The sequence below is a fragment of the Aspergillus puulaauensis genome, chromosome 3 (assembly GCF_016861865.1).
Source record: "Aspergillus puulaauensis MK2 DNA, chromosome 3, nearly complete sequence".
In the NCBI taxonomy this organism is placed as follows: domain Eukaryota; kingdom Fungi; phylum Ascomycota; class Eurotiomycetes; order Eurotiales; family Aspergillaceae; genus Aspergillus; species Aspergillus puulaauensis.
This window is the reverse complement of record NC_054859.1, coordinates 111474-137405: the sequence shown is the minus strand read 5'-3', so window position 1 is coordinate 137405 and position 25932 is coordinate 111474. Positions and strand designations below refer to the sequence as shown.

At 51.5% G+C, this 25932-nt stretch overlaps 13 protein-coding genes across 13 annotated transcripts; 7 read left to right on the top strand and 6 right to left on the bottom strand.

The window, feature by feature from the left end:
* Nucleotides 1-31: 31 nt before the first annotated feature.
* Nucleotides 32-2501, top strand: APUU_30049A (uncharacterized protein; the record flags this gene model as incomplete). The annotated part of the gene is made up of 3 exons (XM_041701099.1): nt 32-290; nt 343-486; nt 538-2501. The coding sequence occupies 3 exons, from the start codon at nt 32-34 to the stop codon at nt 2499-2501; spliced, it is 2367 nt and encodes a 788-aa protein (XP_041554018.1).
* Nucleotides 2502-2569: 68 nt separating this feature from the next.
* APUU_30048S (uncharacterized protein) lies at nt 2570-3886 on the bottom strand (the record flags this gene model as incomplete). The annotated part of the gene is made up of 3 exons (XM_041701098.1): nt 2570-3328; nt 3399-3529; nt 3598-3886. 3 exons carry the CDS (start codon nt 3884-3886, stop codon nt 2570-2572), a joined length of 1179 nt encoding a protein of 392 aa, XP_041554017.1.
* Nucleotides 3887-4415: 529 nt separating this feature from the next.
* Nucleotides 4416-5578, top strand: APUU_30047A (SDR family NAD(P)-dependent oxidoreductase; the record flags this gene model as incomplete). Its single annotated transcript, XM_041701097.1, has 9 exons — nt 4416-4502; nt 4554-4617; nt 4684-4778; nt 4834-4914; nt 5000-5039; nt 5100-5170; nt 5227-5333; nt 5374-5472; nt 5533-5578. 9 exons carry the CDS (start codon nt 4416-4418, stop codon nt 5576-5578), a joined length of 690 nt encoding a protein of 229 aa, XP_041554016.1.
* An 838-nt stretch (nt 5579-6416) lies between these two features.
* Nucleotides 6417-6884, top strand: APUU_30046A (uncharacterized protein; the record flags this gene model as incomplete). Its single annotated transcript, XM_041701095.1, has 2 exons — nt 6417-6518; nt 6573-6884. 2 exons carry the CDS (start codon nt 6417-6419, stop codon nt 6882-6884), a joined length of 414 nt encoding a protein of 137 aa, XP_041554015.1.
* Nucleotides 6885-7211: 327 nt separating this feature from the next.
* On the bottom strand, nt 7212-8790 carry APUU_30045S (uncharacterized protein; the record flags this gene model as incomplete). Its single annotated transcript, XM_041701094.1, has 2 exons — nt 7212-7588; nt 7662-8790. 2 exons carry the CDS (start codon nt 8788-8790, stop codon nt 7212-7214), a joined length of 1506 nt encoding a protein of 501 aa, XP_041554014.1.
* Nucleotides 8791-9310: 520 nt separating this feature from the next.
* On the bottom strand, nt 9311-10530 carry APUU_30044S (MBL fold metallo-hydrolase; the record flags this gene model as incomplete). The annotated part of the gene is made up of 3 exons (XM_041701093.1): nt 9311-9890; nt 9957-10097; nt 10166-10530. The coding sequence occupies 3 exons, from the start codon at nt 10528-10530 to the stop codon at nt 9311-9313; spliced, it is 1086 nt and encodes a 361-aa protein (XP_041554013.1).
* Nucleotides 10531-11027: 497 nt separating this feature from the next.
* Nucleotides 11028-12779, top strand: APUU_30043A (fungal specific transcription factor domain-containing protein; the record flags this gene model as incomplete). The annotated part of the gene is made up of 2 exons (XM_041701092.1): nt 11028-11669; nt 11736-12779. 2 exons carry the CDS (start codon nt 11028-11030, stop codon nt 12777-12779), a joined length of 1686 nt encoding a protein of 561 aa, XP_041554012.1.
* Nucleotides 12780-13077: 298 nt separating this feature from the next.
* Nucleotides 13078-15002, top strand: APUU_30042A (flavin-containing monooxygenase; the record flags this gene model as incomplete). The annotated part of the gene is made up of 4 exons (XM_041701091.1): nt 13078-13601; nt 13658-13815; nt 13874-14094; nt 14163-15002. 4 exons carry the CDS (start codon nt 13078-13080, stop codon nt 15000-15002), a joined length of 1743 nt encoding a protein of 580 aa, XP_041554011.1.
* A 794-nt stretch (nt 15003-15796) lies between these two features.
* APUU_30041S (uncharacterized protein) lies at nt 15797-17036 on the bottom strand (the record flags this gene model as incomplete). The annotated part of the gene is made up of 7 exons (XM_041701090.1): nt 15797-15954; nt 16023-16162; nt 16209-16476; nt 16531-16673; nt 16724-16780; nt 16829-16877; nt 16925-17036. The coding sequence occupies 7 exons, from the start codon at nt 17034-17036 to the stop codon at nt 15797-15799; spliced, it is 927 nt and encodes a 308-aa protein (XP_041554010.1).
* Nucleotides 17037-17887: 851 nt separating this feature from the next.
* APUU_30040S (uncharacterized protein) lies at nt 17888-19010 on the bottom strand (the record flags this gene model as incomplete). The annotated part of the gene is made up of 2 exons (XM_041701089.1): nt 17888-18609; nt 18662-19010. 2 exons carry the CDS (start codon nt 19008-19010, stop codon nt 17888-17890), a joined length of 1071 nt encoding a protein of 356 aa, XP_041554009.1.
* Nucleotides 19011-19126: 116 nt separating this feature from the next.
* On the bottom strand, nt 19127-19507 carry BGL1A (beta-glucosidase 1A; the record flags this gene model as incomplete). Its single annotated transcript, XM_041701088.1, has 2 exons — nt 19127-19133; nt 19185-19507. 2 exons carry the CDS (start codon nt 19505-19507, stop codon nt 19127-19129), a joined length of 330 nt encoding a protein of 109 aa, XP_041554008.1.
* A 1792-nt stretch (nt 19508-21299) lies between these two features.
* APUU_30038A (sugar porter family MFS transporter) lies at nt 21300-23122 on the top strand (the record flags this gene model as incomplete). Its single annotated transcript, XM_041701087.1, has 4 exons — nt 21300-22319; nt 22368-22713; nt 22763-22839; nt 22889-23122. The coding sequence occupies 4 exons, from the start codon at nt 21300-21302 to the stop codon at nt 23120-23122; spliced, it is 1677 nt and encodes a 558-aa protein (XP_041554007.1).
* Nucleotides 23123-24867: 1745 nt separating this feature from the next.
* APUU_30037A (uncharacterized protein) lies at nt 24868-25227 on the top strand (the record flags this gene model as incomplete). Its single annotated transcript, XM_041701086.1, has 1 exon — nt 24868-25227. One exon carries the CDS (start codon nt 24868-24870, stop codon nt 25225-25227), a length of 360 nt encoding a protein of 119 aa, XP_041554006.1.
* Nucleotides 25228-25932: the final 705 nt, after the last annotated feature.

The window sequence follows — 25932 nt, the reverse complement described above, 5'->3', positions numbered from 1 at the left end:
TTGATTTCTTCCTTCTTGGTATGCTTTCACCATGAGTTCTTTGCACCGCTCTGCCAGCAGCTCCCAGGTTCCCTCTATATCCAACCCCAAACCAAAAGGCGATTCCAGCGACACCAACAGTGGGAACATCCAGCCAAAATTGGCCTCGAACAGTCATGGCACCCGGTACTCGAGCTCTGCAGCTATCTCCGAGGGTAACACTGTCAAGTTCCATGTTTCTGGCTGCGCCTATTTCTGGGCGGTTTCAGAGGCATTACTGAGGGCGACGGAATCCGTCTGGATCTTGGGATGTATGTTCAATCGATATCTGAACAGTTTTATTGTTCTTCCTAATAAATCCAGGGTGGCTATCGCCAGAGGTCTACCTGAGACGGCCTCCATCCGAGAATCAGCAGTATCGACTCGATCGGATGCTTCATGCAGCTGCCAAGCGGGGCGTCAAGGTCAACATTGTGGTATTTAAAGAGGTCAAGGAGATCATGATCTGTGAGTACCCTCCCACTCGTTGTACTATAAGGCCTGACTCTGTGGATATAGTGGCCTCGAGGCATACCAAGCGCGCATTAGAGTCCCTCCACCCTAACATCTCGGTCTTTCGGTACCCAGCCCACACTGAAAATGCCCAAGACGTTCTCTCATCGGCAAGAAGCATATTTGAAAGCATAAATGCGGGTTACTCTGCGGATGTGGACCATATTTCAGATAGGACACTCCAGACGCTGTTTGGCCTGATAGGAGGACCGACTCTGCTATGGGCTCACCACGAGAAACTGGTAATTGTCGATCAGCAGGTGGCGTTCTTGGGTGGCATTGATCTTTCTTACGGCCGCTGGGACCCAATTCAGCATCCGATCGCTGATGCCCATTGTGACGTTGAGGAACAGATCGTGTTTCCAGGTCAGGACTACAATAACGGCCGAGTAATGGACTTTAAGGACGTCGCCAACTGGGAGCGAAACGAGCTCCTTCGCCGCGCCACGTCCCGTATGGGGTGGGAAGATATCTCTCTCAGTGTTACGGGTCCTGTTCTCGTCGACATCTGTCAGTACTTCGTTGATCGCTGGAACTTTATCCACAGGAGGAAATACAACAGTGGTTTGCCTTGTCTGCGGAAATACAAGCCCTTGCCACCACCAAAGCCATACATTGCTAGCACAGGCGAGCCTGCTGGATGGATGAGATGTCAACTGGTGTGCAGTGTATCGCACTGGAGCCATGGGACTCTGACTGAGCACAGCATTTACAACGCGTATCTCGACATCATCGACAAGAGCGAGCATTTCGTGTACATTGAGCAGCAGTTCTTCATCACTGCCACTGACCAGTCACCCGGGTCTATATGGAACAATGTCGGTGATGCACTGGTTGAGCGTATTATTCGTGCTGCAAGAGACCAGAAACGCTACAAAGTCGTCGTCGTCTTGCCTGCAGTCCCTGCTTTTGCTGGCGACCTCCAGTCTCCCATTGCCGGCAAGCCACCGCGAGCGCTCATGAAGCTGCAGTATGACTCTATTAGCCGGGCTGGATTCAGCGTGTTTGAGAAATTGCAGAAAGCCGGAATCAATCCAGATGAGTATATCAGCTTTTTCAACTTGAGGAGCTACGACCGCATCAATATGGCTGCATCGGAGAAGGTTGACAATTGTATCAGCTTATTCGGCCTCCAGATACCAATGCCACAGGTCCAGGCGCGTAGGTCTACACCTAGAAGCACCAACTGGGACAGCGTCAGCTCATGCTACATGCTCGGTGGTGACGATATCAGGAATGTTCCCTTGCCCGCCGACGCCTCTGTCCCTGAGATCGATGCCTTCGTGAGCGAGGAGCTATACGTCCACTCCAAGTTGCTTATTGCTGACGACAAAGTGGTAATCTGTGCTTCTGCCAACCTCAATGACCGGTCCCTCAAAGGGAGTCGTGACTCTGAAATGGGACTTGTTGTGGAAGGAGGCGAGGCCCTGGCGACAACGATGCATGGCCAACCTTTTCAAGCCAGCAAGTTTGCTGCTACGTTGCGCCGGTACCTCTATCGCAAGCACCTTGGTCTTCTGGAACCTCAGGACATGCGCAAGCCTGGTGGCCACTTTATGCCTGCGCCTGTGCCAAATGACCATGACTACGACTCCAAAGAGGACCAGCTTGTCTCGGATCCACTGAGTGACAAATTCTTGCAGCACTGGAGTGATGTCGCGCGTGAGAATACCGCTGCTTTTAAAAAGGTATTCGCCCCAGTTCCGGATGACTCGATCAAAAGCTGGCTGGAGTACGATGAGCTCTTCTGGAAGCGTTTTACTGGGCCGGATGGGTTTCACTTCGGGCAATGGGGACATGTCGAGAAGAGCAACTTCTCGAGTGGTGACGAGGGGGTCAAAGAGGTCAAGGAAGAACTGGCAAAGATCAGGGGAACCCTAGTTGAGATGCCGCTGCAGTTCCTGGTGAATTCGAATATCCAGATTGAAGACGTGGGATACGATATCATCACCAGGCAGGGGTACGTCTAGCCTTGGATGTATGTAGGAACTGCCACCGTTCATTATTAGACGGACCTTCGTGAATACCGTCCTCTGTATTAAAATATAATCCCTGCCTCCCTGAATGCTTCAAATGTCTCCAGCCAGCCGTCAAGCGGGTTACGCTGCTCAGTAAATCCCACCGATCTCAATCGCTCAGCGCTGAACTGCCTGTCGAATCCCAGCCACCATCCAATAGCATCCAGCTGTTTATGGCCAATGCCAACACCACTCGTCAAAGCCCTGGGTCTCCTATTCTCCGCGAAAAGATGGCGGTGCTTTTCAATATATTCGCCAGGCTTGAGATCCTCCGACTCGGCTGTAGGGCCAACACCTTTGAGTCCAAACCACGCCGCGATCCCTGGCCATATATCACTCGCACTAATCGGCTTGTCGTTATCGAGCATGTTGATGACCTTCTCCCCACACAGTCCAGGGCTCAGTGCAGCATGGATCGAAATCCGCCCAAGGATCGTTCCAGATACAGGGGTGTACAGCGACCGATACCCAGCTTCATTCCCCGGGAATGGGACTTCAGCCTCTTTCCCATCAGATTTTCTATTGTTATACGCATACAAAGAGAGAAATTGCGCCCAGTGCAGCGCGAGAGAATAAGCCGAGCCATTCGGGGTGAATCCGACGACTGCGTCCGGGCACACTTCAGACCACGTCCAGTCGCGCCCTTTGCTGGCTGCAGTCAGGATCTCTCGGAACCAGGGATAGGCGACCGTTTTCGCGTAGTCTTCGGGCAGAGTATCTGCCATGGATTCGTGGAGGGGTGGTTGGAAGACACCGCCGGGAATGTATACGCCGTAGCCCTTGGAATGTTTGTTAGATTGCGCGAAGAGAGCCAGCCCACTGGGCACTGGGTAGGGTTCATAGTCATACTCTTGATCCCCCTGGATAAACAAATGATTGCAGCTTTGGGGCGACGGTGTTTAATGCGTCGGCGACGCGCTGCATGATGGCGCAGTTCTGGCTGCATTCTTGGGTGTGGTCCTCGTCTAATGGTGCGAAGACTGGAATAACGAGTTAGCTAGTCCTGAATTCTTGTAACTATAGCTACGTAGAGATTGGGATAAAATACCAAAGTAGAAGACGTGGGTGATGCTTTCCACGTTGGCGACTTTCTCGCGCAGCTGCGTGGCCAAGTGATCGCTGCTCCCCTGTAGGAGATTGATCCCCGAAACGATCTCGAGCGACGGCCGATTTGGGCCTGATGGCAGATGCAGGTCGGATTCGACGACGGGACGGTTGAGGACAGCAGTGACGCGAGAGAAGGGCTTGGATGAGGGATAGCCAGCGAGCAGCTGGTTCAGGGTGGCCCATCCCAGCAGGCCGGCTGCCCCGAACACGATCGCATGGCTGTCTGCCATAGTGGTGTCTGGATATTATTAAGGCAAGCTAGGACGAACATTCATGTCAAGCAGCGTTCTTTTATTAAAAGTAGTTGTTAATGAGTCATGATGAGTGCAGGGCGGGGACCTATTTAGGTGCATAAAATGCATAAAAACTGGAGATTGCATGCATCCCATCCTATCACATTTTCTGCCTGTCTCCACTTCGGTGCTTGTCTGATATTCCTAATCAGGTTCAGAAATATACGAGAATCCTCGGCCATCTACACATGACTCTGGATGCAGGGTTTCAGCTCGGCTCAAACGGCCAGGACGTGGCCCTATCGTCGAGACTCACCAAGCTCCGGCGAGAAGAGTTTGGATGAGGTATCCCCTCACGGTGTCCATCCCGAGATTGAGTTGTATGAATTTGTTTCAAGTTGTTGTCGTCCTTCTGCCGCTTGCCGTGTACCGACTGCCGCAGGGAAGGAAACGTCCAATATTTAAGCGCAGCGCATCCAATGATCGGGTAAAATCCACATAACAGAACTCTACGGTGTTGCCCATTATGACGGTGGCTATTGTAACAGGTGCATCACGGGGTATCGGCCGGGCGATAGCCCTACAATTGGCGGACGATGGCATGGATATCGCGGTGAGTCTTGCCACGTCGTACCAGGTGTGGTGCCTCTAATATGTCAGGCAGGTCAACGACATTGAAGAGCAGCTTCCACAATTAGAATCGCTGAAGTCCGAGATCGAGCAGAAGGGTACTTCAATATTCAATTAAGTACTTTCAAATGAACGGTAGTTTCTGACGGTGATTTCTTGCCCAGGCCGTCGTTCTATGTGTGTGGTAGCAGACGTCAGCAACGAAGACCACGTCCAGAGTATGGTTAAAAAGACTGTCGAGGCACTTGGAGAGCTGAACGTAAAGTCAACCCCTGTACCCTTTCTTTTTACTCGACGGCTCACGGCATATGTAGGTGATGATTGCGAATGCGGGAATCATCGTACCCAAGCGCCTTCTGGAGCTCAGCCTGCACGAATGGGAGAAGGTGCAGTCTGTATGTTATACCTATCGTGGCTTCACGTTCTGGTATTTATTGATGGTAAAATATCCCAACGCGCTAACGATCTCGCTCTATTTAGGTCAATGCGACAGGAGCTTTTCTCTGCTACAGAGAAGCAGGTATTGCCGCTTACACTAGCATTGACTGTTAACGCCCTGTTAATTTTAACAATATAACAGGACGCCAGATGATCGCACAGGGGAAAGGCGGCAAGATTATCGGCGCCTGTTCCATTGCTGGCTATCGACCGGTAAGCTCCTTCCAGCGAAAATGGTGGGAAATGGGACCAGCTAACATCTTCCGAAGTCGGGAAATGCACTGGCATATTCCGTGAGTAAATGGACAATCAGGGGATTAACTCAGGCAGTCGCACTTGATTTGGCTGAACACAATATCAATGTAAAAACGAAGATGTGCGCTGAGAGTGCATGGCCTTGCTAACATATGTTCCAGGTTAATGGTACAGAGGTATCCCTTCGAGTGCATATTCAACAGAAAACTGACCAAGTATAAAACAACCCAGCATATTGTCCAGGCCCAGTGGCCACAGATGTAAGATAGCCCTAGGGTCCATTCCAGAGTACATGAGTACTGACCCTTTGTCTTTTACAGATGTGGGAAAAGATTGACGCCAGTGTCGCGCAGCGGCGTGGCCTAGAGAAGGGAGCGGCATTTGAGAAGTCTATCAATGATCGTTCTGCGTTTAAACGACCCTCAGTAAGTAACTAATCCAAGATAATTCCTGAACAATTTCTCATCGCGGCTCTTCTGGATAGATCCCAGAGGATATAGCAAACTTGGTCTCGTTCTTGGCCAGCCCCCGGGCAAGAAACATGACAGGACAATCAGTAATCTGCGATGGCGGTAGGGCACCTTTCCTCTTTGCGCCCTATACATTCATCTAAAACTTGTATAGGCATCACCTTTTCGTAGATTTCCCGGTATCGCATGGAAAAAGTGAGGCTGGAGAATGCAGAAGGTATTGTTGTTCCCTGTACACATCAGAGAAGCAGAGAACCAGAAGGAAGAATGGAGGCATACGCCGGTCCTCTCGTTGATATGGGTCATTGAAGTATGGAGAATTCTTAGCCTCTAGATTGAAATATATTCGATTTGATTACACTCGACCGGATTCAGGCACAAACCCCTAGGAAATCTCACCGAGGTCTGTCTCATCCAGCGTACCGCACAGTAAAGCGTACCACGAAACAACCACGTCATAACTAGGAAATATACATATTTCACGTTGAATACCACATAAGAGAATTTACTAAAAATGCAACGATGCAGGCCTCAATACCAAAAGGGCACGACTCAGACCAATCGGTGAGCAACAGCCATCTGTCCAGGGGTCTACCGGTACTCAATGGCTACCGGTTGGCGGCTGTCGGCATCTTACGTACATCTCTCAGACCCTTCGTGCTATATATACGATGGAAGGCGCAGTTCGAACACAATTCCAGTCTTCCCCCATGGCTTACGCTCCACCACTCACCATGACGTACCAACCATCGCCTGAAAAAGTCCAGCTGGGAGCGCAGATGTCCCGCGAGTTCCTAGGCGACGCTGTCATCTCAGACCTCCAGAAGGCCCGAGCAGTGAATGGCAATCACATCCCCCACGGAAGACCTGGTAAAAGCTAACAGGAGCAGAAAACCGACATATTCGCCCGCACAAGCAAGGAGTACATCGCGGAGGTGTGCTTCGCCAGTTATGCGCGCCCGGGACTCAAGTTTCGCGAAAGGTCGCTGATGAACATCGCGATGCTTATAGCCCTTGGTCGTGGCCCTGAGCTCAGAATCCATCTTAAAGCGGCCGCTCATAATGGCCTGACAGAGGAGGAGATCTGCGAGGCATGTCGACATGCTATGATTTATTGTGGTGTACCTGCGGGGAGGGATGCTCTATTGGCAGCGAGTGAAGTAGCTGAAGAGATGAAGGGGGTGGATAAGGAGCAAACCTGAGATGTCTATATAGTGTAGCAATGTCATGAAGTATGTACTACTTGGGCTAGAAGATAATGCTCTCCAGGCACAAGCCCAATTTGGAATGCCTAGGCTCTGCCAGGATGTATCCAGTTATGTTGCTATTCCTGCTGCCTCCATCCGCCGTTTTAATAGACTACTGGTGGATGAATTCGCAGTCGACTTCTGTGATTAGGATCGCCAGGAAGACAGTATGCAGTAAACGGAAACAATGCATTGAAGTGATAGTATTTCACAAGAGTCTCAGATATCCCCTCTGCGTGCCTTTCACTGCCTACCTACATTCCGGCGTCAACCAGATCGCGACTACAGCGTATATCGGAAGGATGCTAGCGACTCGATTGGCTTACCCCCAGCAGCTGCCCGCTTATTCGCAAGGTGATACTTCAAGGCCAATAGCAGGGAGATCACAACCATCAATCCATTTGCCAGCAGGGTTGCAATGATCCCTGGCCTATACTCAGGCGCGTCGTCCGTCCGAAAAACAGTACCCCCGACGATGCCTCCAAGCCCTCCGGCGCCAACGCTCAGGGCGGACGTGAGAGCCCGCTTCCACTGACCTCGGACATTGTTCGCTTGCCAGGTGAGGGTCGCTGGTAGATTGGATGACCCAGCAGCAGTGGCGAGGAACGCACCTACCAATCTGCTCGCCGTGTGCGTGGTGAACCCGAGGAGGCTGAGACCTGCCATACATTTATTCGTTAGAAAAAAAGATAAATAAAGAAATGTAGCGTGGAGGATCGTCCAGGTACTCACCGAGAAAAGCGAAACAGCAGTTGAATATCACAAATGGGGAGCGAGAGCGTTTTTTATCGGACAGCCAGCCGATGGCCAGCATCCACAGGCAGGCAAGAATGTAAGGAGGGGCAACCAGACATTGCGCTGCAGCCACGGAGAACCCCATTCCTTCCCGGAGAATAATTGGCAGGAAGTACACGACAGCATAGTTGGTGGTCGTGGTCAGACCAAACAGCGTGGCGTGAGCCCACACCTTGGAGTCACCGACGTGCTGCAGATACTGGCTGAGACGGAACTCCTCGGCGTATGTGTCGTTACGGTCGGCCTCGATCTGGGACACGATGAAACGAGCCTCGCGGTGAGAGAGAAACGGTACAGACCATCGATTCGGCTTGCGTTCCAATTCCACCTCCGGGAAGTCCACCACGAAGATGGCGCAGATGATCGCTACCGTGCAAGTGATGATCCCGAACATGATGAAGATCCATCGCCAACCTGCAATCCCAGTAGCATGGGAGTCCGACCCTGGCACCTGTGCACTGGTGGACCACCAACTAGGTCCAGCCCCGAGACCATCCATCTGGGATACACCGTACGCGAGAATCCCAGTGAAGGCGGAGGCGAGGGTGCCAATAAAGTAGAACAAAGCGACGCGCTGTTGGAGTTTATAGCGGGGATACCAACAGGACATCATGTACAGAGCGCTGGGGAACACGCCTGCCTCGAAGGCCCCCAGCAGCAGGCGCAAAGGGATCAAGTCATACCAGTTCCTGACAAACCCCAGGCACATCTCGGTTGTTCCCCAAAGAAGCGCGATCGTAGTGAAAAATAGTCGAGCGCCCATCTTGCGGACCAGGATCACGGCGACAGGCTGGAACGCAACGTAGGTAATAAACATGAAGAGTACGATCATGGAGAAGCGCGACCCAGTCAACGCCAGATCGGTTGACATGCCCGCGATGTTTGCGTTTCCCAGGTTATTTTTGTCAATCTGGCTTACCAGATACAAGCAGCCCAGGACACATGTCACACGGATGTCAATCTTGCGGCTCAGCCTGCTTTGCTCCTTCTCGCTGAGGGGCGTGTTGTCGGTTTCGAGGGCAGAGATGTTGCCAATGTGCTCGACAGAGGTCTTTTCGCAGTCCATTGTGTCTGGAGACTATAGCAACGTCTAAGGTCTTTTGTGTGAACGTATCTGGGAGTGTGCTCTCTCTCCATCACCGTAATATATACTTGTAAAGAGAAGATCTATTGCCCCCCCAACCCCCCCGGCTCAGGATGTTCTGGGTTCCCGGTAAACGACTGCCGACTACCTTGACCTTCCCCACGGGGAAGTGGAGGCTCCTGATCCTAGAAGACCAATGACATCGAGCAGTCATTTCACCCAAGCTATTAGACGGTAGTCAGCTAGTAGAATGCAGCCGAGTGGTCGGGAAAGCCAGGACGGTGAGTGTCATTCCGGTTATTCCTAGTCATGCACGAGGCATATGCCTCGCGTAGAGCCATGCTCGATTACAGTGGAATTGGCCACAGATCCAGGTCTAACTGACCATATTTTCAGATCTGGGCGGAGCTCATGTATATTACGTTTGAATAAGGGTGGCTTAGTTTTGAAAAGTACTGTTGCTTGATTGCATATTTGCTATATAGCCCGCACGGGCAATGGCTTAGTTCCGTAGTGCTTCAACCGCCGGCGCAAAGTCCTGCAGAAAAGTCCAGAGAGTTTTCTCTCGCCAGCCATTTTTCTTCCACTCATTTGCTGAAAGAGGAAACAGACCGACCGCGTCGATCAGGCTCGGGTCATGGGCATAGATAAACCAGATGCTGTCTCGGGCATCAGCCTTTTGCGCTTTCCCAATTGTCATCAGAGTCTCATTTATATCCAGGCCCATTCCCGGATCGAAGAATGGCTGGTCCGAGGAGCGGTTGCGGCTCGCCTGCAGCTGGTCGTAAAGCGCAGCCCCCGGGCAGGGAAAGCTTGCTGCGGCTGGTCCGGAAGGGCTGATACCGCGTGGAATCGACAGGTATTTGGACGGCCGGATCTCGCCGCTGTGATGGCATAGGTCCCCTCCCATGAAGATAAATGTATCTGGAGCCATAGTGGTACGTGCCAGGGCACCGAGGTGGCCGATAGCGTGGCCGGGTGTATCAAGAATGTAGAAAGATCCATCACCAAAGAAATCAATAGCGCGAAACTGGCCAACCTGGACCGCACGGGTGAAGTCGACCTCCCGCACGGCACGTCCCCTGAATCAAGAAATACATTAGTTGTATAGCTCTCTTGCAGTCAATACGGGGGTGTGGAAGTCATACGCAAAATCACTCTCCCGCACAGGAGCATCAGCCTTTGCTGGATACCCAGGGAGAAACTCGTCTTTGAAGCCGGGCCCTACTATCAACTCTGTTGACGGGGGGAATCGCGACGGATCCCCAAGGTGATCCCAGTGCCAGTGACTACAGTCATGAGATTGCATTAGCTCCTGGTTGTGTTGGTGGTTCCGCAGTATCAGTACTGTGCTCACCTCCAGATGATGCTTGAGATTTCATGTGCGCCAACACCGTGATCCCCTAATATATCAATTACCTCCTTTTCCACCGTGATATCCCATCCTCGCTCCTCCAGTTTATCAGCAACGATGGGTGCAAACGTGTGCCAGTCGCGTGGGACACCCAGGTCGAAGAGCACCTTTTGACCCGACTCATGTTCAATGAGAAACGACCAAGCAGGGAGGACTGGCATGTACTGCATGCCCTGCATGGGGGGGACCATGAGGAACTCCAGAGGGAGCCTCCCAATCCGGGTTGTTGAATCGATAATCCGCACTTGGACGGTGTTCGACCCCGAGGGGACAGGAAACTCGGGTGGGCATGGTGGATGATGCGCCATGACAGCAGTGAGCAGGATAAAAAGTAAAATCAACATTGGGCATGGACTTCTTTGTCCACCACCATTCCCCGTGGAGCACTGGCTTTTGTAGCTGCACCGGCTAGCCCTCATTCTCTCTCGGCTGTGGAAAACGACCAATGCGGGGTAGAACCGAGAGACTCTTAAGTCGACGAGAGCCGTCTGGCAAGAACCGACTCCCAGCGTCCTCCACCCTGATGTCTCCAACCACCTCGCAGTGCACAATGCCTATCGCCCGGCCCTATCTTCGTCGACGTGCGGGTATAGTGTGTGTTCAATGCCACGTGCGCAAGGTAAGCATGGCCCCCTTAGCATGACGCTGAACCGAGTGCCGAATGGGGCTGAACCGGACTTAGATCAAATGCGACCTGCAGCAGCGACAGTCCTGCACATGTACGAATTGCCTGAAGACGGGCCAGCCGTGTCAGAAGCGCCATGGCCTGCGAAGGGAAGGCAGGGCGCGTCCAGCTAGCTCGGCGATGCCACCTCCCCAGGCTCTAGGACTGCACTCACCAGCAAGTCATGATGCCACAACCTCTAGCCCCCAAGAACGCTTTTTGGGCTATCTTGCAGAAGAATCGTTCTTGTCCAACTCATGCTCTTCCGAGCCCGTTGATGTTGAGGTCACGGAGAGAGCCGCAACGGAAGGCGAAAGCAACATGGTTCCGGCCAACAACACACTTGCTCTGCCCCCAGACTCACTGATAAGCGCATTCATTGATGCGTATTTTGTTAATCTTTTCCCTCTTGTTCCTGTCGTCGATAGGGAGGACGTTGCTGGCGACAACCAGTCCTTACTGTTGGTGCAGTGCATGTGCCTGCTGGGCAGTCACTTCCGCCGTCCCCGACTGCCGTCCATCCCATCTGCCGACGCCTTTTACACCAGGGTAAAAGATCTCCTCAACATTAATTTCGAGAAGGATAACTTGGCCACGCTAAAGGCATTATGCCTGATTGCCTGCCGGAGTGCCGAGCCACCCACCAAGGTCAGCCTTGATAGCCCCTGGCATTGGCTAGGTGTCGCTACACGCTATGCCTTCAATATGGGCCTTCATCGCGAGATGACCTATCATGGTAGGCAGGCCACGGGAATCAGCCGTCGTATATGGTGGCATTTGTTTGTAGGTGCTCGAACTTCGCAGAAGGCTTTTGGGAGCACGTACTCGTCTAACAACATTGGCCAGTAGAACCAGGACAAACTACAGTCTCTATGTTATGGACGACCCCCCGCAATTCGTCTGCACGAAGTGGACGTCAAGACCCCAACCCTGAATGACTTCTCGCAGGCTCATCCTGATAACGAGATCTTCCTCCAGAGGGTCAAATTGTGTATCGTGCTGGGAAAGGTGTCCGATGCCCAGTACGGCCGACAGCAGCAGTCATTGCTCGAAGATGCAACGAATATCGGAGAATACCTCAAACAATGGATTGAAGAGCTCCCAGATGATTTGAAACTCTACCGTCGTGACAGAAATGATGAGCGCGCCCCGTATAGACGCGCAGTGTCAGAGCTGCACATCATGTATTTTACCGGGATCATCCTCTTCTACCGCTTGGTCGAAAACCGACGGCTTGGGTTGACACCGCTTAAGATATCAGTAGTAGCGGCTTCCTGTATTGTCCGTCTCCTGATGGAAATCTACTATCGGAATGAAGTTGCCCTACTACTCCCGATTAACAACTGGTACGCCACCGTCGCCAGTGTGCCACTCATATCGGCCCAGGCCAAGCTCCCAGAGGAAGTCGACCTGCGCCGAGATGAATTGAAAATGTTACGGCTAGTGTTGCGTGATATGGTCACCACATCTCCCAGCACTGTACTAATTCTAAGTAACATTGATCGCATTGAGCGCTGCGTGCTAGGAAGTTCCGCGCCGGTTGACCTGCTGCCGCACCGTTCACTTGGCGGTGTTAATGGGCAAACAGGCTCCAGCAACCTCGATAACCTTCCATGGGCTCAATTCACACCCGTTGATCCCTTGGCCTTATTCCCGTTTCCATCCGGTCTGTCTTCCAGTATGCATCTCATTCACCCTACTTCCGTTGCCAGAGAGTCCCAGAACTACCCGTTGGGACCCGGGGGCGTATCCGTGGCGGATGAGATGACGGACGAACAGGGGCAGGAGGAGCAGTATTTTGCGTTGAATTTTGATTTCAGCAATGTCCAGTTAGATGAATTTCCTCTCGCCTTTACTGACGCTGATATACCCTCTTTTGGCGGGTTCCTTTAAAGAGGCATGCAAAGTATAACTTCATAGTTTCAATTAATTGTACATTCTACAGCCTCCCGTATACATATACTTCCCCTCATTAAGATATATACAACAGCATTAAATATTTAATTTAATTCCCCCCGTGCTCTTGGAGTAATTTGCGTTCTTTCTGGCGTTTCCGAATAGCGGCATTCGGTTGTCGGCAGTGACGGCAGTGCTGCCTGGCAATACGACGAAATTACATGAAAGAAATGGGAGAATAAATATAGAAAAAGGGCCAGAGCAATATTCTTTGCAGAGTGCATCACTTTCCACCATGGCTCCCTTATTGACAAACGAACCACCGAAGACCCAAAATGGCACGGGGCAATCTCAACCCTACATCATCCGTGAGGAGCCGCTGGGGAGTACTCGTCGTCTACGGATCGCCACTATCGGTGCTGGAATCAGCGGTCTGAACATGATTCGGACTCTCCGCAAGTCCATGACCAACTACGAGCACGTCGTATATGAGAAAAACCCGGAGGTGGGTGGCACATGGTATGAAAACCGGTACCCAGGCTGCCAGTGTGATCATCCCTCGCATAACTACCAGTTCACTTGGCGACCCAACCCACGGTGGTCGCAGTTTTCAGCCTGCGCGGACGAGATTCAGAAGTATATTCTAGACCTCTGCGACGATGAAGATATGCGCCCGGAAATCAAGACATCACATCAGATCATCGGCGCCAGGTGGAAGCCGGACACTTCGCAGTGGGTTTTGCAGGTCAAGAATCTTATTACCGGCGAGACCCTAGAGGACCATTGCCACTTTCTCCTAAATGCAACAGGAATTTTGAAGTATGGCCCGTCTATCCTTGAGCTCAGATCAACTGCCGCTGACATTCGCGCGCCAGCAATTGGAAGTGGCCAGATATCCCAGGCCTCTCGGACTTTACCGGAGACCTCGTACACAGTGCTGCCTGGTCAGAGGGTCTGGAATATCAAGGGAAGCGTGTGGCTGTGATTGGTAACGGCTCTTCTGGGGTGCAGATCGTGCCGGCAATTCAACCAGGTTATTTCCCTCCCTTACAGCCAAGGCCATGGTCATTCACTAACGGAGACTATTGCAGATGTCCAGCATCTCGTGCACTTTATTAGATCGCCAACTTGGATCGCGCCACCCCAAACGGAGCGCATGCTAAAGGGTGCATCTGACGCAGTGCTACAGTCTGCTCAAATGGATGGAAACTTATTCAAGCCGGAACAGATGGCGCGGTTTGAGAAAGACCCTGAGTATTACCGGACCTTCATCAAGGCGACAGAGGAGCAAGTGAATGCCAGATTTCGGACGGTATGTTGCAGATACTTGTTACCTAGCTATGGATATTCATTCTTTCCAGGACTAATCAGGATACACAGATGGTCAACAACGACGGGCTTGCGGACCAACTGCAGAAGCATCTAGAGTCCCATATGGCTTCTGTTCTCCGTGGCAACCCTGAACTCATCCGCGCTGCCATCCCCACGACCTTCCCGGCTGGCTGCCGCCGACTTACTCCAGGTCCAGGCTACCTTGAGTCTCTCAGCGCCCCAAACGTCCGCGTTGTCACAGAGTCTATCCGCCGAGTGGTTCCCGAAGGAATCGAGCTCCATTCCGGGGAGGTGGTGCCTCTTGATATCATTGTTTGCGCCACTGGCTTCGATGTGTCATTCTCTCCGCGGTTTCCTATTATCGGCAAGGACGGCTGCAACCTGCAGGATATGTGGACGCAGAATCTCCCTGCCGCATACATGTCCTGTGCGGTCACCGCAATGCCCAACTACTTCGTTTTCATGGGTCCCAATGCCCCGATCGGGCATGGAAGTGTGCTATCAATTGCCGAGCAGGTCGCACGCTACATTGTCCGCATGCTTACAAAATGTCAGGTCGAAGGCATCAAGACCGTGGTGCCTAAAGCAGATGCCGTGCGGGAGTTTACAGAACATACGCACAAGTTTCTCCCTCGCACGATCTGGGCAGGCAACTGTCGCTCATGGTACAAGAACGGTACCGTGGACGGACCCATCACGGCTCTTCACCCAGGGAGTCGAATTCATTGGTTCCATATGATGGAGATCTTCCGGCCAGAGGACTATGAGTATGAGTATTATGATAAGTCCAATCGATTCCAATTCCTAGGGAATGGCTTCTCGGTTAGGGAGAATGGCGACAATCCAACGTGGTATCTCGACAGCCTCAACGATTTCTCTGCCATTTAATCCATGGTCTACTACCTCCTACGTTTGCTAGGAATGGTCAGTTTCGGTTTGTCATTCGTCCCTCTTGCTCAGTTTATCTTGGGTGTCCATTGTTATACCAAACTTCAATCCCAGCTATATTTAAGATGTTAGATCAGCCTTGTTAGGTATTTCTCGAATTTATCAGTACATGAATTTATAGAGAATAACTCGTTGCCATTAATCCCGATACTGGTAATTGAGTACCTCCACCATGTTATTGCCCTGATCCCCTTCGATTCGAGCGTTCTCCGGCAAATCCGTCCTTGTTACATGTTGTGAGGCAAAAGAACATGCTCCAAGGGCTTTCCATTACCTTATCTAATACCAATACAAATAAGACTCTGTTAGGTGGTCATCTCTCTGCGCAGAACTCTCAGTTCGCGCGTACAGTGGCATTACCGTGAGTAAGCTAATTGGCTTCCCACAGAACCTGCTGGGAAAAGCTGTCAAAGAAACAATGCTTGGTTGTGTGTGCAGGATGTACTTCTAACGCAGTATTCTCACCCGCCAGTAGAAGCAACGAAATACACAGTGAGGAGAGCATAGCTGAATTGGCGACACAAGTTTTAGCGTCTCCAGGACCGTTCTACAGGGATTCGTGATATTATCACTTCGATCAGCTGGATTCGCATCCAAGTTCATCCATGAGGTCACGAATTATTTCTTTGGCTTCAAACGACTCAGTCGGTGACATACGCGCTTAAAAGTATTGCAATTTTCAAAAGCCTTATTCTTCACTATCAAAGGCCTAATTGGACACGATAGCAAGCCAACTAAGTCCGCTGCAGATGGGAAGGGAGTTGGCGATGCGTGAGCTTAGTGGACACATTCAGTAGTTCATAGCACAAGCTCCCCTCTCTATAATCGTCTAGGTCCAGGTCGGTGTATCCAGACACTCTGACAATTCTAGGTAGCACCGCCAACGCACGACCTGAGTATTTATTAGCCTTTGATGGAATGGAACGATAAGAGGAGTGGTCTGGTTAAGGAGGGTATTACCATTCACTGATGCGTCAGTTGCAATTCTCATTACGGCCCTGACACAATCTTCCGGTTCAGCGAACCCGGAACCGAGATCGGCAAGCTGAGCTGTGAGCCGAGCAACAACAATTGGGGTCATGATTGGGGTCGGGATAAACCTAGGGCTTTTTTAGCTATGTTGAAGTCCCAGCAGCAAATACTGACCATGGCGCAACGAGGCTGACTCGGAGATTACTGCGACGACGGAGAGACTTCATGAGACTACGAACTCCGTGTTTGGCAGCACCGTATGTCGGGGATCCCATGGTATCGAGGTAGCCTTGAATGCTAGACTTCAAAATGAGACATCGGTCAAAGCTGTTATCTTGTCTACCCATGTAAAAAGTAGCCAACTTTGCCGTGTACACAACTCCAGCTAAATTTATGTCCAGAATTTTCAGGCTAGGCTCAGTGGGCACGTCGCCTTCATCATCTGCTTAATTGTTAGAAATTCAGTCGGCATTCATGCATTCATGCATTCTATTACCTTGGAAAAACTCATCAGAGCCTGAGATGCCGGCATTGGCAATTACTATATCAATCCCGCCCCTTGGCGAGTCTTTGATAGCAGTTTGGAATGCCGCCAGCTGCTCCGCCCAGACAGTAACGTCACATCGTATAAAGTGTGAGCTATAATACCATTAGCACGGGACATAAATATTATCATAACGAAGGCGAACATGGACTGGAGCTTTTCATCTTGTGGTGGGTTGATGTCGGCGTTAATAACAAATGCCCTGCGTCATATTAGAACAACAGACAGTCCTCTCGACGGGAGCACTTACCCTGCCTCCGAAATGCTTTGAACATATGCTGCACCAAGGCCGCTGCTCCCTGTAACTATTTAGATGGTGCAAATAAAATGTTGAGATTGAGAATACCCCCGGTTATGAGAACAGTTTTGCCCTTAACCTTGGCATAGTCCACAAATTCAGGACAGTCAATTGGAAGAGTCTGTTCCGAGGAGTAGCTCCCAGAACTAATACCGGCCATTTTGTATTAGATTTGACAGAAATTGGTATCTTCAAGGTGTATCACCGTGATTTACGCATCAAGTGGCAGATATATAAGGAAAAGGCGGCACCAGATTGACAACCGATTAGCCCATTTTCGTCTTGGCCAATACGACCAGCGCGTGATCTTGACTGGCCAACTAACAATTTAAACTTTGCGGCACAGCCGACAGCCTTTGTAGATTACGGTACCGCGTAGGGAGCCGACAGCCGCTGCACCTTGCCGGGACCAAGTCCAGCTCCAAACGTATTACTGAAGAGAAGGGATAAACTGGGGCAAATTGTTGGCTTCATAATTAGCACTGTCTTTTTCTCAATAACTCATACTACCTGAAAATATCATACGTAGAGCTTATCACAAATCTCGACATTCCCCTAGCAGAGCAGCAGGCTCTGGCTATTAACCTAACAGAAGCAGCGGAAGTATCGGGGTAGGGCGTGTCTCGGATTTGGACTTTCCTGCTCGTTCAGTCAGAGGTAGAGACTAAACTGCCCAACCCAGGCCAGTGTTTGCGCGAGACAGAAGATTCCACAACGGATCAAGAAAGAGAAAATAACTGGACTTTCAAAGCTCATGTCAGGAATCATCTAATAACTGTCTTGAATGCTTCAAGCCCGCACCAGCTCGTAGCAGACGGTTGGCTGGGTGACTTTCCATTTTAGGATAATTTTCCACCGGAGCTGATTCCCTCTCCGCGTCATCAGGTTTCTCTCCAAGTCGGACTATCTCGCTTGTTTCCCGCCATATCATCTCTTAATCGCCCACTGAATCACCAAAGACCACCATTGTTCAAGTGCATTCTTACTTCGATGTCGTTCAGATTCTCTCAATCAATTCTGAACAAGGTCTCGAAAAAGTCGAGCTATCAACCGGGCACTTTTCTTCGGATATCGCTTCATATCATCATGGTAGTCAACATAGGTGACACCAAAACGAACGCGAAAACCATCGTTCCACTCAAAGTTGTCCATCAAGCTCCACGCCATATACCCCATGATATTTATATCATCCTCCACTCTTGCCCTCGCCATTTCCATGATATGATCTCGATAGAATTCACACCGGAAATCGTCGTGCAAGATCTGCTCCATCGGTAGATCATCTTCTCCTTTGACGCTTGTTCCATTTTCGAGAATTTGGATTTCGGGCTTGTTATAAGTATCGTGAATCCAGTTCAAAAGCCTCCTAAGGCCTTTCGCACAAGGTCGAAGCCAGGCAGAATCGGTCTCTGGTCCGATATTTTGTCCCTGTGAGTTCTGGGGCAGTAAGTCAACATTTCCGAGATAGTCTTCTACCTCCGGAACGGCTTCCCGATTCTTAATGAAGGTGGCCGTGTAGTAGTCGAGAGCAAAGAAGTCGTTGCTTCCATACACGAGGGCAATCTCGTCCGATGTCCATTCTGGCAAACGTCTCCCGAGTTGCTCAATCATACTGCGAGGGTAATGCCCAAAATATATGGGATCCGCAAACCAGCCAACCGTGAATTCCAGGAACCTTTGGCAAGCTCTATGATCTTGTTCGCTTGCATAGTTCCAAGGCTCGGGCCACAACCCTGGCTAATCGTTAACACGCGACAAACAGTCGAAAAGAAGGGGGGGACCAACCATTCAGAGTAATTCCAATTTTCCCATCTCCAGTCGAATTGAATCCTTGACGATATATTCTGACCACTGTGCCGTGGGCGACAAGGATGCTATGCCCCACTATCCAAGGCTCGAGACTGCCATCCCCCTCCGGAGACAGTCTTCGATCAGAGGATCTTCCTGGAGCATACGATCCAATATTGTAACCCGTTGCAGCGATATTGTGTGGCTCGGTAAATGTTGTCCAGTGCTTGACTTTGGAGCCTAGAGCGCTGAAAACAACCCTCGCGTAGTTTGCAAAGTCTTGGACAAACTCCTTCTGGTTCAAAGGACCTCGTATCTTTCGTGGAGGGTCTCGGGAAGATCCCATTGATAAAGAGTGACAAGTGGAATAATCCCGGCACCTAAGAGGTCATTGACGAACTTTTGATAATGCTCAAGGCCTTTCTGGTTTACCGGGTCATTGCGCCCGCCCAAGGGGATGATTCAGGACCTTGGAAGCTTGTTAGCAAAGATAGCTGCATGGCTTTTCTGGCATACGAACCACGAGACCGAAAACCGATAGGCTTTTGCCCCGTACTCCTTCAATAAGGCAATGTCTTCGGCTGCGCGGTGGTAGGAGTCACAGGCCGTCCGACCGTCAGTACCATCCGCAATCTTGTTTGGTATCTTGCAGAATGCATCCCAAATGGATGGACCTCTCCCATCATCCTCAGTTGCGCCTTCTATTTGATAGCTCGCCGTACCGAATCCCCAGACGAAATTGCTTGGGAGTGACATTTCCACAGGCGAACGTTGTTCGATTGTGTATCCAGAAGTTGCGCGAGTCTTCGAATTTAAGGCAACGCCTCTAGAGCAGGTCAGCATTCTTTCCGGCGGAGAGCCATCCCGGTGGAACAACTTCCCTTTTAGTCGATCTATAGGCGTGTGCCTAGCCATTGCCAAGTCGGAGACATCAGCAGGTTGCTCACACGTCTCAGGACTCGACGTACCACTTGCTACAATCAGGGGAATAGATCAAATAATCATTTAGCAGCTAGTAGCAAGTGTTGCCCGAACAGGATAACCTATAAAGGCAGCGAAAAATGGAAGATACCCGGTACTTGATCTAGCATTGTGAAAATAAGTCACTGAGCATCAACCCAGTTAGAGGGCGTCTCTGCACACAGGCACTGGAGTTGGATAGTTGATCGCCCCACTTCTACATCTACATGACAATAGCATATCCTGCTCTGCTGACGGAGACATGTTCGAGAGAAAATAATACTTCACAGTAATTCCATATTAGACACTTCGCAAGGCTCAAATACAAATATCATAATAAGGGTCGAGTATCCCTGCAGTTGTAGGTTGTAGTAGCTGGCTGATTTACCCAAGATCGGATTATAAGCCAGTTAAATCAGAGTATTTCCTCCCGATGTTGTCACCCACGGGGTCAAGCCAGGTGCGGTGCCGTCGGTTAGACGGATGAACGGGGCACACATGGATAGCAGGATCGGGGACGGCAGCCCTCGGGGCAAGCCGATTTCAGTATGCTTGACGAGAAAGCGCTGTCTGCCAATGGTGAGGCGTTTATCATTATCGGAGGGCTGTTCCGATGTCATCAGCTTTCAATAGGCGACAGGTTGCAACCCGAGGCTATGCGCGACAGTGGACCAACCCCGGACGTCAATATATGATGATGTTAACCCTGCCCAAGCTGGTTGATAGCCGCCGGGTGGAGAGACCACGGCGATAGCCGTTGCAGGCGCATTGCCAAGTTGGTAAAACCAGACGGGGCGCCTGATAGTGATGAGCGTAAACACCGCCCAATGTCCAGACCAGGCTCCTTGCACTAGTCGGCTGCGATGTCGAAGCCGAAGATTAAGCGTCCTACGGGCAGAACGCATAGCCAGCGATGCAGCTGACGGCCGGAGAAGCGTAGCCCCATTCGATGCAAGCAGGAAGCAGCCAGAAGCAGCAATCCCAGCCCGGGCGAATCACACGGCCGTGACGTCGCGGTCGGAATCAGGAATCCGAAGACAGCCTGGATTGGGAAGATCTGCTGTTCCCCATGGGGTGACACGCGAGCGACCCGACCGTGGTTGCCCCTTCCACTCTGTTCACCACTGGCATTCTTGCCTGAATATGGACTGATGTTTCTGCTCAACACGAATCCCAATAATGTGGAATTTTCGAGGCAATTCTGTGCATTCTGTGATTTTGCTCATTCTGGCAGCTGAAACGCCTAGCCCCGACTGGGACTAGTCGCGAGTTAAATCTGCATCCTGCTGATTCTGGCCAATTGCCGTTCGTAGATATTCTGCAACCACCTGCGGCCCGCTATTAGTCTGTGCCTGATTGGCTGCCTTCCCCGGAGTCTCCCCAGACTATGGACACACCCCCTCATTCTGTCCTCATTCTGTCCTCTCCCAGCCTGGCAGGACACTCTGCCAAGGGGTAACTGGAGAGGCAGGTCGTCCAGTTACCAGCCTGGAGTCTTCTCCGGGTCGGCCTTTGACCGGCCTCCAGCTCAGGGCCATGGTCGTGCCGTGACTATCTCGGCCTCAAGCCGATCCCATAAAGGCGGCCCTCTTTCCCCTTGTTGTCCTCTTTTGAAAGCAGCCTCGAGCTCTCAAGTCCTCTTTCTCCATTCTTTTTTTATACTACTCAATTCACCATGGCTGATATAGTCGAAACAGACGATGGCCAGATCAGGCCCCAGACCTCCCTCCGGGACAGCCAATCCTCCATCAAAGGCGACTCCAAGCATGCCGAACTGTCCAGACAGCGTGAGCCGTACGGTCCGGCAGGTCTCCGTGGTGTTATCGCCAATCCCTTTGTTCTGCTCTGCGCGGCATGCTCTACCCTCGGTGGTCTGACCTTTGGCTATGACCAAGGTGTTATCTCCGTGACACTGGTGATGGACCAATTCATTGGCAGGTTCGTTGAGATCGCCGAAGGACATCCGGGTTCGGGCTTTTGGAAGGGCCTGATGACGGCCATGCTGGAGTTGGGTGCCGTTATTGGTGCTTTCAACCAGGGATGGCTTGCCGATAAGATCTCGCGAAGGTACTCCATTGTCGTCGCCGTCGGCATTTTCATCGTCGGTTCTGTCCTGCAAACCGCAGCTGTGGACTATGCTATGCTCACCGTTGGTCGCACGATTGGTGGTATCGGTATCGGTATGCTATCCATGGTTGCGCCGGTCTATATCTCGGAGATCAGTCCACCAGAGTGTCGCGGCGCCCTTCTTGTTCTGGAAGAATTCTGTATCGTCCTTGGCATTGTCATTGCCTATTGGATTACCTACGGTACCCGGTTCATGGCTGGAGAGTGGTCCTGGAGACTGCCGTTCCTGCTGCAGATGGTTCCAAGCTTTGTTCTCCTTGCTGGTGTGGTCGTGCTTCCATTTTCTCCCCGGTGGCTCGCCTCCAAGGGACGTCATGATGAGGCTTTGCAAAGTCTGTGCAGGCTGCGACGGTTGCCCGAGACTGATCACCGTGTCCAGCAGGAGCTTCTTGATATTCAGATTGAGGCCCGCTTCCACCAGGAGCTTAACGCAGAGAAGCACCCAAAGATACAAGGCCCAGGGCCTAAGAAGAGCTTTCTCCGTGAGATGGCCTCATGGGCCGACTGCTTCAAGAGTGGCTGCTGGAGACGGACTCACGTTGCAGTCCTTGTTATGTTCTTCCAACAGGTACTTTCTCATTGCATTCTCTCTATCACAGGAAACTAACGTTCATAGTTCGTCGGCATCAATGCCCTCATCTACTACTCTCCAACGCTATTCAAAACCATGGGCCTCGACTATGACATGCAGCTGCTCATGTCCGGAATCATCAACGTCACCCAGCTCGTCGGTGTCTGCACCAGTGTCTGGACCATGGATGCCCTCGGCCGTCGGACCCTCTTGCTCTGGGGCGCTGCCATCATGGGAATCTCACATATCATCATTGCAGCCCTGGTCGGCATCTACTCCGACAACTGGCCCGCGCACCGTACTCAGGGCTGGGTCAGTGTCGCGTTTCTCTTCCTGTACATGCTTGCGTTTGGTGGGACGTGGGGTTCAGTTGGATGGGCGTTGCCAGCTGGTATGATCAGACTATCGACCGATATAAACCTTTGCTGACACTTTAACAGAGGTCTTCTCTTCCTTCCTCCGTGCCAAGGGTGTGGCGCTGTCCACCTGCGGGAGCTGGTTCTTTAACTTTATTATCGTGAGTTTTATCCACTGCATGTGCTTCGAGTTTTAACTAACAGTACCAGGGCCTCATCACTCCTCCGTTAATCGAAGATACAGGCTACGGCGCGTACGTCTTCTTCGCGGTGTTCTGCATCCTCGCTTTTATCTGGTCTTACTTCTGCGTCCCCGAAACTAGCGGTCGCACGCTCGAGCAGATGGACCACGTATTTAAAGATAACTCGTCCAGTTCTGAGCGTGCTAGAAGGCAGGCCATTGAAAATGAGATGATGGGGGAGCATGAAATTGTGGGTGCGTAGACACTGGCTGTCTGAACTGTATATATATATATATCACCAAATTGTTCCGAATGCGTTTCATCCGCCATTTCCGTAAGCTATACATTTTGCACTTTGATTTGCTGAATTTTTTTCATAGAAGTAATGTCCAATAGACTCGATGGTACCTTTTATCTCTCCAATACTGTTTACTGTTTCAATATACTACTGAGCGGCTCTCTGTCCCGCTGTCCCTCAGATTCTCCTCTTCCCGGCTGAGTCATCCCCCATACCCCGTCTCTCAATCTGATACCCAACGCAAATTGTTCTGGATGGCATGAAAATGGTCGCCATGAACTGTGACGCACGTCGACTTCACGACCGTCACGCAGAGGCCGCCGGATATTCAACGCGGGTAACCAGTACACGCCAACAAGGTAAACGTTGGACTGCGACAATTCGGCCCGGGCAGATGCGGCGCCCGAATACGAATACGAGGGTGTTCGATGGCATGCGCTTCTACCGGAGTAGCCAGTCTGGGGAGGCCAGGTAGCTGTAGAACTAGGTGTAAGTAGGCTTATGATTACGAAGGAGGAGCAGCGAGTCAAGATCGCTCCCTGAGGATGATTAGGAGTCAGAGAAGATACCACCAGGCCAAGGGTCTTGTGCAGCCTTCAAACTAATGACATCCAACCATTTGAACGCCGCGTGTAGAAAATATTACGTTGACATGCTGGTGGTAATCGTGAGGCATGGACCACATGTATGGTTCAGCTCATCAGTTGTAACTTCTGGCGAACCACTGTGGCTGTCTGCATGTAGGGCAGCCACGGCAACTTGAATGGCTCCAACGCAGCCAGCAAAAAGAACAATCTGTCCCTGGTTGATATCATCCTACGCAAAAGAATCCGGCAGAATCGTGTCTTGAGGTTGGTTCTGGTTCTTGACATCCGGTCCATCCAATGCTAGAGGAAGCAATCGGACCATCACGACAAGGCATCTCCGCGCTGAGACTGACTGGACTCTTATATACGTCATTTGCTGCAGTGGTACCACGTTATAAAGCGCCGTTACTGTTATTTGTCAGCTAAATGAATTCTGACCCAGGAAGCTCCTGCGAGGATCAATCTTGACAATAAGCCGGTATACCTTATTGGCATAAACTGACGGGCTCCGAGTCCCCGATGAGCCGGACCCCAACCTCAACAATCCATCAATTTGACTTTGTCGCACTATCTGCCGTTACCGGAGGTTGCAACGTTGCAACGAGATCGCAGGCATCAGGCTGTTAGAGTTGACAACTCGATAACCCCCAATGGCTAGGCTAATGAAAAGATTCTTCGTCGTCCACTTTCAACTCCGACTTTCGACGATAACCGGGGAGGCACAGCAGATTTGAAAATTTGCATGGATATCGGCGGTTCCGGGGGCTGTGAATAGGGGCAGGCTGATTGACAGGTATGTTGTTTTCCATAGCAGGCGAGCTGACGTAGTGATGGTCAGGGTCGAAACAGACGAGCTGCATTGTAGTAGCAGTTCCTATAAGACCCGATCCAGAACCAAGCTAAGCTGACCCAGTGAAGGCATCTCCAACTCTCGTATGCTCTATGACCGCGAATCCCGATTCTCGGACCGGCAGTCGAAAGCCGATGACAACAGGATTGGGAGAATAAGCGTAAGCAGCTCGCGTAGATGTCTCATTCTCTACCTCAACCATCGGGCTATGACAAAGCGACACCGGGACCGTCCCTGAATCGGAAGTTGAGCGGGCGGATGGTGACAGCATTATGCACCACGGCCAGCCCCAGAGATGCGATCTGGCCCCAGTGGCTGGGGTCTGCGAGCCGCATAACAGGCTGGTTGGCAGCTTCCAAGACGACGGCTCGAGTGGTTTCCCCGCATTGGCGAAGATATCCCGGGACGGGGGAGTGGTTAATATAACATCGCAGGCTGGGCGAGGGCTCACGTCGCAGCAGGAATGGGATGATATACCTGGCGTTGTCCGGATCTGGCCCCCAACACGACGAGCCAGCGAGTGCGCACCGCTGGACCACACGGGAGGGTGCTCAATGGAGCCGGAGCAGTCGAGGGAGGGGGAAAGTGGCCCGATTGGCCAATGGGGGGCTACAATTGCTAATGGAATTTAACCTTGTTGCCGCCGACCGGGGGGGAACGAAGGATACGGAGTTGGAGGTGTAAGCTGAGCCGTGTCGGAGTCACCGTGGAGTCTGCCACTGCCGCCCGAAAACTCTTCGGCATCCCATGACTTTGATGGTCTTGACGGTGCACAGCAGTAGACACACAAAATAGTTAGTATATGCATGCGTAGTAAACTGGAACAGCCAAGTCCTGGGGAAGCCGAGAGATGCCGCGGGGTGCTGATCGCAGTTGCAGCCCTGCCAGGCATGTCGTCGTGTGCCCCCTGGACAGTGGTCGGACACAACCAAACCTTCCGGAGTCGGGGGCCCGGGATCAAGCATGCCAAGTGTGGAGAAGCTTTAGGCGTTTAACCACTGAGCCAGAGAAACCAAAGCTTTTCTGGGTTTTCTCGGCCAGTCAAGCCTCGTCTCGGGATCTGGGCATGCGCGAGACTGCCGATCCGAGTGCTGGGGGTCGGACGTTGGCCGAGTGCAGCCCACTGTTCCCACCTCATTCCACGTTGCGTCGTTGACAGCCTGACACCGGCGATTTCTTGTGTCACTGTGTCCGAGGATAACCCGGTCGTGCCATATGCCGTAGTGTAGGGGAGAGTCGAGTTTGCGTCATTAGTTGTGAATTATGAGCTCGGGTGTGAGCGACTACATTGTGATGGACGCCCGGGGAGGGAACTCTCGGCACACAGGCCTCTCCAG